This window comes from Prinia subflava, chromosome 12, assembly GCF_021018805.1.
Source record: "Prinia subflava isolate CZ2003 ecotype Zambia chromosome 12, Cam_Psub_1.2, whole genome shotgun sequence".
NCBI lineage: Eukaryota > Metazoa > Chordata > Aves > Passeriformes > Cisticolidae > Prinia > Prinia subflava.
Genome location: NC_086258.1, coordinates 21,796,271 through 21,808,664, shown reverse-complemented (window position 1 = coordinate 21,808,664; position 12,394 = coordinate 21,796,271). Strand labels below are relative to the sequence as shown.

Here is a 12,394-nt window from a genome sequence, read left to right as displayed (position 1 = left end):
CCATGAATGCATTTGGATTATGTTTGGTATGGACAGCATTGTCTTAATAAAAAAAAAATGTAATTATGAAAAAAATCTTCTTTTCTTTGCAGGGCAAATTCATCAGGATTAACTTCGATGTCACTGGTTACATTGTTGGGGCCAACATTGAGACCTGTATCCTTTTTCCTGCCACATCCTTGCAAAGTGCAGCTTCCCTGCTTTGTTTTGCTTTTAACTGTGGAATTCATTGGAATGCAGTGAAAGGTTGCCACACTTGGACATTCCTTTGACAGCATCCATCTCTTCCTTCGTTTCAAAATAACTGATCAAATATCACAGATTCAGCGGCTTCCTTGTGCTCAGAAATACAAAACTCCCAAATTCCACACTCTGAAACCTGCAGGATTTTCAGACTGGCTTTAAACCCAGGGTGTGTTAAAAAGGGAAGCCATATAAAATGTGCTTGCTCTGAGAACGTTTCTGAAAATCCCCCAATGCCTTCCTGAGGAGGAGCTGAGCCTGGAGCCTGGGAGCAGCCTCTGCCTGGAGAGGGATGCTCCTGATCCAGGGACAGAGGTTCAGTAACATTCCATGAAGGTTCAGTAACACAGGGCCTTCTATTATACTTAATTAATCATAATTAGTTTCAAAGTGAATTCAGTTTTAGCTCGAAGATTCGTTTTTGTTTTTTAGTGTAAAACCAAGTAAAAATACTGGCACTGAAAGTCATTCCCTGAAGTTGTTTTCTCTGTGCTAAAGATGTATTTATTGTGTAATTTGGAGTTTTCTGGGAGAACAGCAGTGGAGTGGTCATAAAATGATGAAGCTGGAAGTCTTGGAAAACAACATTAAGTGAATATTGATCATAAACAATGCTGTACTTAAGTTTCCATTTGGTTGCTGTGTTTTGAAACTGCTTGATCTGAAGTGTATTAAATGTTTGGAATTGTCAGAAAATACGATTTCCCAATAAGGCTGGGAAAGATCTATAGTTATTCAAAATATGTTGCAATGATAAGTGGGTTTTTTTAATTCACCACAGCACAGGAATGAAGGCAGCTTTTAGGAAAGTCCAGATGAATTGTTCTGCCCAGAGTTCTGTGAAAGCAGGAGGATTTAACTCTTGGGGAATTTCTTACTCATCATAGAGACTCATCCTTGCCACTGTCATTTCAAATCCCTGTCCTACATTTGCTTTACAATATGGAATATTAAGAAATAAAAAAAGTTAAATAAGATTACAGCTCATGGCAGCTAATCAGGCACTACCTGCTGCAGAAACTGAATTTGGGAACTCTTTAAAGGCAGTGTGGATTGTCATGGAAAACTGCAATGCTTGGGAGGAATGACAAATGCAGTTTGGATGATAAAGGACTTCTGAGTTCAGCAGCTGCAGCATTTTTGGGATTAAGAGTTCAGCTATGACCTCAATAGAAGTGATGGAGAAGGGTGGGAGCTCCCCCTCACCGAAACTGCAGCTTATCCATGGCGGGCAGTGGTGGCTGCATGGAGCAGGGAATGCAGGGGAATGCAGGGAAAAAACAGCCAAAGGATGGGAGTGCTGAAATGTAAAGAGTTTGCTGAGATGAAAAGAATGAAAAGATTCTACCAGTCTCACCTGGAAATGTCTTACTTAGTCACTAAAAGTTGATATTGGACCTAGTGCAGTCACAGAATCCCAGACTGATTTGGGTTGGAAGGGACCTCAAAGCCCCTCCTGCCGTGGCAGGGACACCTCCAGTGTCCCAGGCTGCTCCCAGCCCTGTCCAGCCTGGCCTTGGGCACGGCCAGGGATCCAGGGGCAGCCACAGCTGCTCTGGACATTACTCCTAAAATTCTCTTTGGTCTCAGACTTATTCCATAGGCTGCTTTGGAGCTGTTGTTTGCTGTGTAGGTTTTAAGCAAGGATTTCAGGTGACCCTTGACTCCAGGTGTTCCCAGACCTGCTGGAGAAGTCTCGTGCTGTCCGTCAGGCCAAGGACGAGCGGACGTTCCACATCTTCTATCAGCTCCTGGCTGGAGCAGGAGAGCACCTCAAGTGTAAGCTGCAATATCCATTTCAAACCTGCTGGGTGCTGCGTTTGTTGTTCCAGGGGAACAGGGTGGGTTTGAATTGTTCTTTGGTCATGAGTGGTGAGTTTTAAAAGAAGGAGAGGCCAGGTAGCTTTGCTCTGAAATAACTCCTGTGTTTGATCAGATATGCTGGGGAGCCACTCTGCATTTCAAGCCATTGTCTCCTCCATGCCAAAGCCCAGTTTGGGCAGGCTCTGGCTGGGAATCCCTGCATTGGAGCTGCAAAGTTCCCAGCTGAAAACATCCAGCCCCGGTCAGCAGAGGCAGCCCCATCTCCTGCAGCCTGCAGAGAAGTTTATCCCAAACATAATGAAACCCTGGGGCTTTCTGAAGCCATTGCAGTGCTAGGGTGGTTATCTCAACTCTGCTGGGTTTTTTCCCCCTCTTTGGGAAATTCTGATAGATTATGATAAGTGAAGCTAATAAAGATACAGACTTCAGAGACTGATCCACTCCTCCTGTATGAGATAAGCTGGTGCTCAGCATCCTTGATGTGATCATCAATCCCCAGCTCCATTTCTGCCTGGGTCTGTTACCTTTCAGTAGATTTCCCTTTTAGGATTTTCCAGATGAGGATTTGAGATGATGCTAGATCTGGGTAATGTTCTGTGGGCTGGTTTAATGCTTTAAAGAGCTCATGGAGGTTGCTGCAGAGAGAGAGTCTGAGTCTGGCCTCAGCTTGGGAGGTGCACTGGTATTTTTAGGGTTTCAGAAGCTGCTGTCCTGGCTTGTAGCCATATCTGAGGAGCTGATTTCCTAAAGCAGAGCTGGGGAATTGAGTGAGAACAGAGCATGGGTGGGTGTGAACAGCATTTCTGAGCTTATTTTTCTGTCTCTTCCCCCCAACACAGCTGACCTGCTGCTCGAAGGATTTAACAATTACAGATTTTTATCTAATGGCTACATCCCCATCCCTGGGCAACAAGACAAGGATAACTTCCAAGAGACAATGGAAGCCATGCACATCATGGGCTTTTCACACGATGAGATCTTGTGTAAGTTATGGAGCCTCTGGAATTCTCAGAGAGTTCTTTTCTCTCTTACACACACACGCGCGCACATACACACACTCACTCTGTTAATTTAATGTCACCAAATTTAATGTTGCGTCAGTCTCTTTGACAGCCTGAAGAAAATGTTTGCTTAACTCCAACTGGAGTTGAATTCAAGCCATTTGCCCAAAAAGCACAGTACAAACTGTATTTCCTCCCTGAACTTCTCCTTGGAATCTGGAAGGAAAGTGACACAAGAAACAGAAGAAAAATTTGTTCAGCTGAGCCCTCTGCCATGAAACTGATGCACATGTCTCTTGTTACCACAGCAATGCTGAAAGTGGTGTCCTCAGTGCTGCAGTTTGGAAACATTTCCTTTAAGAAGGAGAGGAACACAGACCAGGCCTCCATGCCAGAGAACACTGGTGAGTTGCTCATGTCTGGAGGGTGTCCTTTGACTTGTGCCGAGTTCCCCTCCTGCTGTTTGCCCCATGCACATCTCGCCAAGCACAGAGAAATGCTGAGCATCCTTGGGAGTGCTCTGGGCCGAAATGAGGCCAGGCCTGGGCTGATGGCACCGACAGGCAATTCCTAAACCTCTCCCCTTCCATCTCCTCCTGCAGACAAATGCAAATGTCCATCAGGGGAATTGATGCTGTTTGCATTGCTGCTAAGCTTTGAACAAGTATTTTGGTTGTAATCTTGTTTATTGCTCTCTCCAAAGAATTAAGCCCTAGGAAGAAGTTCATGCTTAAATCAGTTTGTTTTCTTTGGTTGCTGAGAGCAGTTTTGTTGCCAATGATAAGAGCCCTGGAGCCAAGCACAACTTCCATGGTGCAGTGGCTGAAGACAGGAATGCTGCATTTAGAGCAGGCTGATTTCTGGAGTGTCCTGGCAGTGTGGCTGACACTGAATTTATCAGTGCCTGCAATGCTATCAGCTTTTTGAATGATATATTTCTTCCCCCACCCAGAAAAAAAAAAAAAAAAAAAAAGGCAAAAAGCTGCTGAGGCACATTTAAGGTTTTTATTTAAGAATCCAGTGCCAGCTTTTGAAATGTTCTCATGGAGAGACAGATTGGAACGTGACACCAGTGGGAAGGGCAGTGGGAACCCCAATTCCCAGGAGCTGCTGCTCAGGTTCTGGGCTGGGTCTCATTCTGTAACTGTCCCAAATTGCTGAGCACGTGGGTCATCTGCAGTGCCCAGAATTAGCCTGAGGACAGTGGCTGCTGCCCAGGTGGGGCTTTAATGTCAGTAGTTACTGACCTGGCTTTTGGCACTTCTTGTGTTTGCAGTGAGGAGAAGAGATGGGTAAGGGGTTAATTTTTTGGGCTTTTCCTGCTGGTTCAGAGAACCCACCTGGGTCAATGTCCATGTGGAAGGTGTGATGTGGAAGGATAGAGATGCTTCTTTATTATCTTGACTTTAGTTGAATTACCATTGGTTTTTAGACATCAATTCTGAATTACAACACTGGCTATAAATATATTAATATTCTTGGATATTTAGAGTACTGGATACAAAATTCTGACTTCTAAAGCCAAACAGATGAAAAGCTCAGATCACAGTTAAAGCATATTTTTGTCCTCTGGTATTTAAAAATTTGGTGATGTGGTCTGTGTTATTGCATCTTTGCAACTGAGAAAGAAGAAATTGAGTGTAACTGATGTCTCTTTTCTTGTCACATCTCATTGTGAGGGGTTTCCCTGCGTCCTCTGGAGAAATCAGTGTGTCCTGATAGGGACTCCTCTTGTTTAGAGGCTGGGTGTGATAGAGGTCAGGTATTGTCTCTGTGGATGGGAAGGAGTTTGTGTGGGCAGTGGAGATGGGAACCAATTCAAAGAACACAGGAAGCAATTTCTCCCCTATAGATGGTGAATGTAGATAAACAAATCCTGGCTTCAAGTGCAGATATCAGAGAAGCCACAGAGCGTTTGTGGGTTAGGAGGATGGAGAGGCTGTACTTGGAGAATCATCTCATGCTCACCAGATTGGGAAGGAACCTTTCTGCTGAGAGGGCAGAAGTTCAAAGCAATCTCATAAAGTTCATGTTCACCTCTGACAGGAGCTCCTCAGTATCTTGGCTTTATAATTAATTCAGAATTTTCTGTGCAAACCCCAGCAGTAATAAAACATGAGTCAGGACAGTCAGGATTTTCTCCAGTCACACCTTTTAAGTGGCCCTTTCTCATTACAAACAAACGAGGAGGTGTCGCTGCCTGTGGCAGGGGTTGGAACTGGGTGATATTTAAAGTCCTTTCCCCCACAAACCCTCCTGTGATCCTCAGATGAATGATGCTTAATTTAAAGTGCAAGATGAATCCAGCTGAGGTAGTGTGACCCAGTCCTGCCCTTAGATGTGTCAGTTTGCACTTGGAAGTGGCATCATTTTCTTCAGAGGAAGCTCAGAAGTGCTGGCTGCAGCTCCTCCGGTGGTTCAGCAGATGTGATGGTTAGGATTCCACCTGCTGTGGTTTATAGGTATTATTCTCACCTCAGCTACAGTTTCTTACTGTGTGGAAAGGCTGGGACAATGAATTCCATGTCCCTGCTTTATGCAAGGTGCTGAGTGTGGTATTTGGGGTCCTCTGGGAGAGGGGGGGCCCTCCTTCCCTGCACTCTAATGTCATTTACAGTGTTCAGTGTGTCACTGCACCAAGCTCATGGCTGCTTAATATTTTCAAGTTCTTGTTTTATTTGTTTGTTTGTTTTAAAGATCCCAATAGCACTTTCTACTGGCCCCTGAGGTTGTGAGTTTTATCTGATGTGCTGGTGCATATTTTTATACTCAGAGGCCAGAAATGCTCCTGTTTGTAGCTCAAGTGAAGGAGTGGTCAGTGTGTGACACTCCCCTGATTTCACTAGTTGTGTCAGGTCATGAACCCTTCTAGTGAACATATGGCCAGACAGGGAATCTCAACATTAAAGAGCAATAATCGGGTTTTTTAATACTAAAGGAAAAAATAATGCAGCAGAAACTCTCATATATTTAGTATGAAAATCTCTTTTCCAGTGCTGATTTGAAAAAACAGCTTTTTATTTTAATTTTGACAGTAAAAGAAGCTATCAGATGATAAAGGGCCAAGTACTTACTGGGTGATGTGGAGAGCTTCCTGCTAAAGGGCAATACTTTTCTGGACCTAAAAATACCTTCAGTGTCACTGTCATTTTTAGAAGTGTGGAATCACAACCACCCAACCTCCTGAGCCACGTGTTTAGGGAAAGGGATTGATGCAACAGGAGTCTGTAGGGCTGGCGTGGGTAATGCACTATTTAAATAATGAAATGACATCAGGAGGGTTTTGCTGTTTAAGTGCACTGATGCCTGCTCTGTTATTCCAAAATACTTGGAATCCCAGACTGGTTTGGGTTGGGAAGGACCTTAAAGATGATCCCATTTCACCCCCTGCCCTGGCAGGGCCACCTTCCACTGTCCCAGGCTGCTCCAAGCCCTGTCCAGCCTGGCCTGGGACACTGCCTGTGCTGGGGACAAGGTAACAGATCCCTGGTTTTGCTGGCACAGCTGCCTGCATTGCAGTTTTTAAGCCACCTTTAGGGTGATGAATTCGATATGTGATGTCCTCATACTGTTCTTTTTTTCTGGAGATGAGAGAGGGGATGTTTTCCCTTTTAAAGTAACTAAATGAGCACTTGTACCTGAGCTGTTAATAAGTTGCCACCTCATGGAATCCAGTGTTTCCTGCTCCCCTAGGACATCCAGCTGTGTCCCTCTGGAGAGCTCTGCCAGCCTCGGGGACAGAGCTCCTGAGGCTGGGCACTGTCCCGGGGCACATGTGCAGCTCCTGAGACGCCAGTTCCTGGTGAGGAGCTGCACCCAGGTGGCTCAGAGCTCCCTCCCCCTGTCCCCCGTCCCCCGTCCCCCTGTCCCCCTGTCCCTTGCAGTCGCACAGAAGCTCTGCCACCTGCTGGGAATGAACGTCATGGAGTTCACCCGTGCCATCCTCACCCCCCGCATCAAAGTGGGCAGGGACTACGTCCAGAAAGCCCAGACCAAAGAACAGGTGAGCTTTAAAAGGCGCTTTAAAGACAGAGTGAAGCTGCCTCATCCTCATTAGCTCCTAACAAAGAAAATTGGCTTGGAGTGTTTGCTGCTCTGTTTAAGCTTTACTGTCTTTATGAAATGTTCTTATATGGTAAAAATCATTTGTAGAATAGAAGAAACCTTTCCCTTTCCTTGACTTTCTCCTGGTTTCATCCTTTCATGTTGTGACATTATCAAATACTTGGAGACCTTTTATTTTTATGGAACAGTTTAGCAGGACATTTTTCTTAACATTGATCAAACTCCAAACTGTTCCTGCTGCTTGTTTTCATTCCTCACTGGTATTAACTTCATCCAACTCCTACTTTTACGGAGTTATTTGTGATAACATCCATGTCTGTGTCCTTTTGATGGCTTTTCCAGGGTAAATAAATTTTCCTGTTTGGATTTTCAGGCGGACTTTGCAGTGGAAGCTTTGGCAAAGGCCACCTACGAGCGCCTCTTCCGCTGGCTCGTTCACCGCATCAACAAAGCCTTGGACAGGACCAAACGTCAGGGAGCCTCTTTCATTGGAATCCTGGATATTGCTGGGTTTGAGATCTTCGAGGTACTTGGAAATATCCCTGCTCAGGTTTTCCTTTTTCCATGTTTTTGTGGGATCAGGACACACTGCAGAGGCGCTGAAAGCAGCGTGTTCCGAGGTTACACCAGGGGTTTGTTTAGGGTGGACAAAGGCTTTGACAGCCCAAAATTACAGTGCCAAAAAGTCATCATTTAATCTTTAATCCTTCTTTTATGTGTGGTAGTCGTTCCCACTATAATTTATGTAATGGAGATTTGTAGAATTGCTTTCCAGTTTTCTTTATGTTATATTCCAACTTTGCAAAGTTTTGGAGAATTTCCTTATAAAGTCAAACTTTTGACTCCCAGATCTGTGGTGTCTTGTCACTGACTCATTCTTGAATACTGATGTTATTCTTGTAGCTGAACTCCTTTGAGCAGCTCTGCATTAACTACACCAACGAGAAGCTGCAGCAATTATTCAACCACACCATGTTTATCCTGGAGCAAGAGGAATATCAGCGAGAGGGGATCGAGTGGAACTTCATCGATTTTGGCCTGGATCTGCAGCCTTGCATTGACTTAATTGAAAGACCTGTAAGTTTGCACATGAATAATGCTCTGAGGAGGACAGCTTGGAGTGCTGACTGTGTCTTTTGCTGCCTGCAAATGAGACATTTCTTGTGGAGCTGTCATTAAAAGGGAATTAACTGGAATGCTGAAGTTCAAATTTAAAATACCATGTATTGTTAATAAAAGAATTTATCCAGAGGGGATTTTGCCCTTTTATATCAGTGAAAAACACTGAACTCAAGATATAAACTGCTACTTTTATACCTTTTTCCCTGGTACTAATGAAGACATTAATCCTGTCAGTGTCATTAAACTGTGCCATTGTGGTGTAGGAGCTTTGGGATTCAGGTAGAAAGTTTTTCCAAGACTTGTCGCAGACTTCCTTCATTTGAAATCAATACCAAAATTCCTGAAACTTCATGTAAAGTAGAGTTTTTCCTCAGAAAATTGCCTTGCAAATAGGAAAACAGGATCTTAAAAGTGGTTTTAGTCACTGTGGTTTTTAACATCCTCTTCTGGCTGCTTAATTTATGGAAGCTGAAGAGGTCTTAAAAGAGCAGGAGGAGCAGTGAGGAGAACAGAGCCTCCTGAAAGTTTATTCTTTCCATCTCAGACCCTGTGACCTTTTAAATTAAACCTGGGCCGTTGCAGTTACTCCTCCCTACCTTTCTCTGTGTATTCTGGGGTGCAGGTGAGCTCCCAGTGCTGCTGTGCATCCTGACCAGCAGAAAAGCTGCATTCCTGTTTTCCTTTGGGAAAGGGGAAATCTTGTCTCAGTTATCCAAGGTCTGCACTTTGTGTGTGGAACTTGGAAAGTTCTGCCTCCTTGGAAGGTGAAATCTCTTCCAAAGAGCCTCAGGGGACAAATATGGCTGCCCTCAGTGTGCACACATTTAGGTAAATATCCTAAAATATTTCAAGTTATTTATGAATTTAAAAACCTCACTACCCTCACAGCTCTTCTGTAAGTGTGATGCCAGCTACACTGAAACATCTCTCACCAAATGTGTGACCTTTGCATTCCCACAGAACCTTTTCAGTATAAACCCTGCAAAGCCAGGCTCTGCTCAGCACTGCACCAGCTCAGTGGTGTCTCCATAAGCACTGGAATGAGTTTGTTTGAACCAGCTATAACATCCTTCTTGACCTGGACTCCCCCACAGCTTGTTTTAACCTAAATGAGGCTTGAATCATTTTGAGCTACCCTTACTGTGATCTTCAGTGGTGTGCTGGAAATATTAAACTCCTAAATATATATAGATATATGTATATAAACATGACCACGTTATCAAACTGCATTTCAGGCCAATCCTCCTGGTGTGTTGGCATTGCTGGATGAAGAATGCTGGTTCCCTAAAGCTACTGACAAGACATTTGTGGAAAAATTGGTCCAAGAGCAAGGAACTCATTCCAAGTTCCAAAAGCCAAGACAACTAAAGGACAAAGCAGACTTCTGCATTATTCACTATGCAGGGAAGGTAAGGGTTCAACATTAAATTCTTGTTTGGAAAGGTTGGTTTGGGGAAAGTACTCTGCTTTCCTTCCAAAGCCTGGATGCTAAAATAGACAACTTTGGCCTTAGTTGAAGCAGAACCATGCTAGTCTACAGAGATTGTTGGACTTAGGGAATTTTAGGGCTCCCTGGGTTGGTGTCAATGATTTTTTAGCTACTGAGCTGGGGTTTATTTGGAACCTACAGGTCTGGCTCTTTAAAGATAAGAACTTTGTTTTCTGTATAGAACCAAGTGTTTAAATGTAAATATTGTAGAGAAATTATTTAAAATCATGCTGCAGCACATCCTTAATTTACTCTCCAGTAATTTAGGTCAAGTAATTGGTGTCTATCCTAGAGCTGCTTTTACATCTTCATAGTGAAACCTTATTTTGGCAATAAACTGGGCAGCAAATAAACACCCAGCTGTCAGTAAGAAAGAAGTCAGATTGCTGAATTTTCAAGAAAACTCCCACTTACTCTTTCAAAAGCATAACAAACTTGTGGTACTTTGAACTGTTCTAAGGAGGCTCAGCAAGTAAATGTGAGCACCCAGGGCTGCTGTGGCCAGACAGGATTGGACTCTGAGCTTGGAGGTTTTTTCCAGCCTTTGTGATTCTAAGCATTGACAGTGAGAGGAAAACACCACTGATGTTTGATGCTGATAAATAGAACCTGAAGCTGGTTTTGCTCTGAGCCTGTGGCCCTTGGCTGCCCTGCAGGTGGACTACAAGGCAGATGAGTGGCTGATGAAGAACATGGACCCTCTGAACGACAACGTGGCCACGCTCCTGCACCAGTCCTCAGACAAATTCGTGGCTGAGCTTTGGAAGGATGGTAAGAGAGCTCTGAGCACAGATTGTTGGTGATTTCACCTTGCTGGATGAGTTGTTTAGCAGATTTTTTATGCCTGTTCCTACCTCACCCTCCACTTCTTCACTAAATATCTACAGCATTTTCTCTCTTGTTTAGTGCCCGGAGTACATCAAGGAAGCTGAGTTGCACCTCTGGTCCCTTGCACATGTACCATTTCTGAGTAGCTGCTTCTCATGTTCATTACTGGAACTGATACTCACTTATTACTTGTTTCTCTGTGTCCAATTTCGTGTGGAATCTTGTCCAAAACTCTTGGTTGGGAGTTGCTGCAGTGGAGTCCTGAGGGTGAACAGCTGAAGTGGTTCTTGCTGTTGGTAAAACATTGTAAACATTGTCTCCTGTGAGCACCAGCACAGTTATTTCCTGTGCAGTGGTGGGTGGTACTCTGCAAATCCACATCTCTTAAAATGAATTGCATTGCAGCCATAGCAGTGCTGAGATATTGCACATGAAAATCAAATCCTGTTTTAATTGCACACTGCTGCTCAGCCAGGTTACCTGCCCATCACCTGAAAGTATTTATCAGTACTTCTACCAAATGACTCCAAAAAGCAGAAATAAAAAATTACTCCAAAAAGCCACATGAATACTTAGCAGGGACTTCTCTGTTCTGCTTTTTAACATTCAGATTTTCACAGTCTACTGATTAGAGTGTATTTACCTGTCACAGGATACAAACCCTGTAGTTTGTTACTTGAGGAGGAAGTGAAGCTTGTGATTTAGGTGGTGCTCGAGGTGAATGCTGAGTTTCCCTCTTTGGGCAGCCACAGAAAGCAGCTTTAATGAATCTATAAAGAATTTTGATTGGGGATCTGCTCCTTTCCCTTGGAGAACACACACAGAGAATTGTGTTTTGGTCCAAATCCTCAAACCCTGTTCCCACAGACCATTGAAATGTGCATGGGATATGTTGTGGCCTGACTGCTTTTGTAGCACAGTGAAGTATGTTTGCAATTGATGAACCTGTTGTTTTTACTAACTCAAGTGTCTTGTGTATCTGCTCTTCTGTCTTTCTGTTTCTGCTGTTTCTCTGCCTTAGAGATTCAGAATATTCAGAGAGCCTGTTTCTATGACAATATTTCTGGTCTTCATGAGCCACCAGGTGAATGGATATAAAACAGTAGGCCTACTAAAGGCAGGGCTGTTGTACCTCCAGGAGAACCATTTTTGCTCGTAGGCTTGCATGAACTTCTCATTTCATGCTGAATTTAGGTAAAACCCCCCAGCCCTCGTGGGGCCCCCAGTGCATTCCTGCTGCTGCACACACACAAAGCATCTCCAGTTATGCATTGCAGATGAAAAGGTTTGTTGCTTCCTGGTTCCATGAGGAGATGTAGAATTGCCTCTAAGTGACAATTCTGGTAGCTCCAAGCATTTGAGAGAATGCAAAAGCTTTGTAACACTATCAAGCTTCTTTCTGCAGTCCAACATTGACAAAACTGGGACGATTTAAGACGTGGCTGTGTCCTTTTGAGAGGAGAGCTCGAGAATGTTTTGAAGTATCAGGATGAGTGCTGCAGTTTTAGTGGGATAGAAAGTGAAATAAACTTCTTCCAGCCTTGTTGGAATTGTTCTTTTATTTAAAAACCTCTTAATTTTAATATTTGTATAAGCTGCAGATGTTTTTGGGGGTATTGAGAAATCAAGAAATGCACTTGGAATGTCTTTGAAGACACTTTAGACATTTAATTCAACCTCCTCATCCTTCTTGGATTCCTCCTCCCAAGTTTAGAAATACATGGATGTGAAATTTGTGCCTTCAGATTTTGGGTTTATCTTGCACTACTCCTGATACATCCCATCCCTGAGGAAACCAGGAGAACCTAAAGCAATTCCTGGA

General features: G+C 43.8%; 1 protein-coding gene across 1 annotated transcript in view; it reads left to right on the top strand.

Moving 5' to 3' along the window:
• Window positions 1-12,394, top strand: part of MYH10 (myosin heavy chain 10) — an 87,939-nt gene that overhangs the window by 51,065 nt on the left and 24,480 nt on the right. The window contains exons 7-15 of the mRNA XM_063409355.1: window positions 93-156; window positions 1,924-2,022; window positions 2,907-3,050; window positions 3,377-3,472; window positions 6,953-7,071; window positions 7,507-7,659; window positions 8,037-8,210; window positions 9,491-9,664; window positions 10,401-10,515. Coding sequence (XP_063265425.1) covers window positions 93-156; window positions 1,924-2,022; window positions 2,907-3,050; window positions 3,377-3,472; window positions 6,953-7,071; window positions 7,507-7,659; window positions 8,037-8,210; window positions 9,491-9,664; window positions 10,401-10,515 — 1,138 coding nt within the window. The remainder of the gene's footprint in view (window positions 1-92; window positions 157-1,923; window positions 2,023-2,906; window positions 3,051-3,376; window positions 3,473-6,952; window positions 7,072-7,506; window positions 7,660-8,036; window positions 8,211-9,490; window positions 9,665-10,400; window positions 10,516-12,394) is intronic.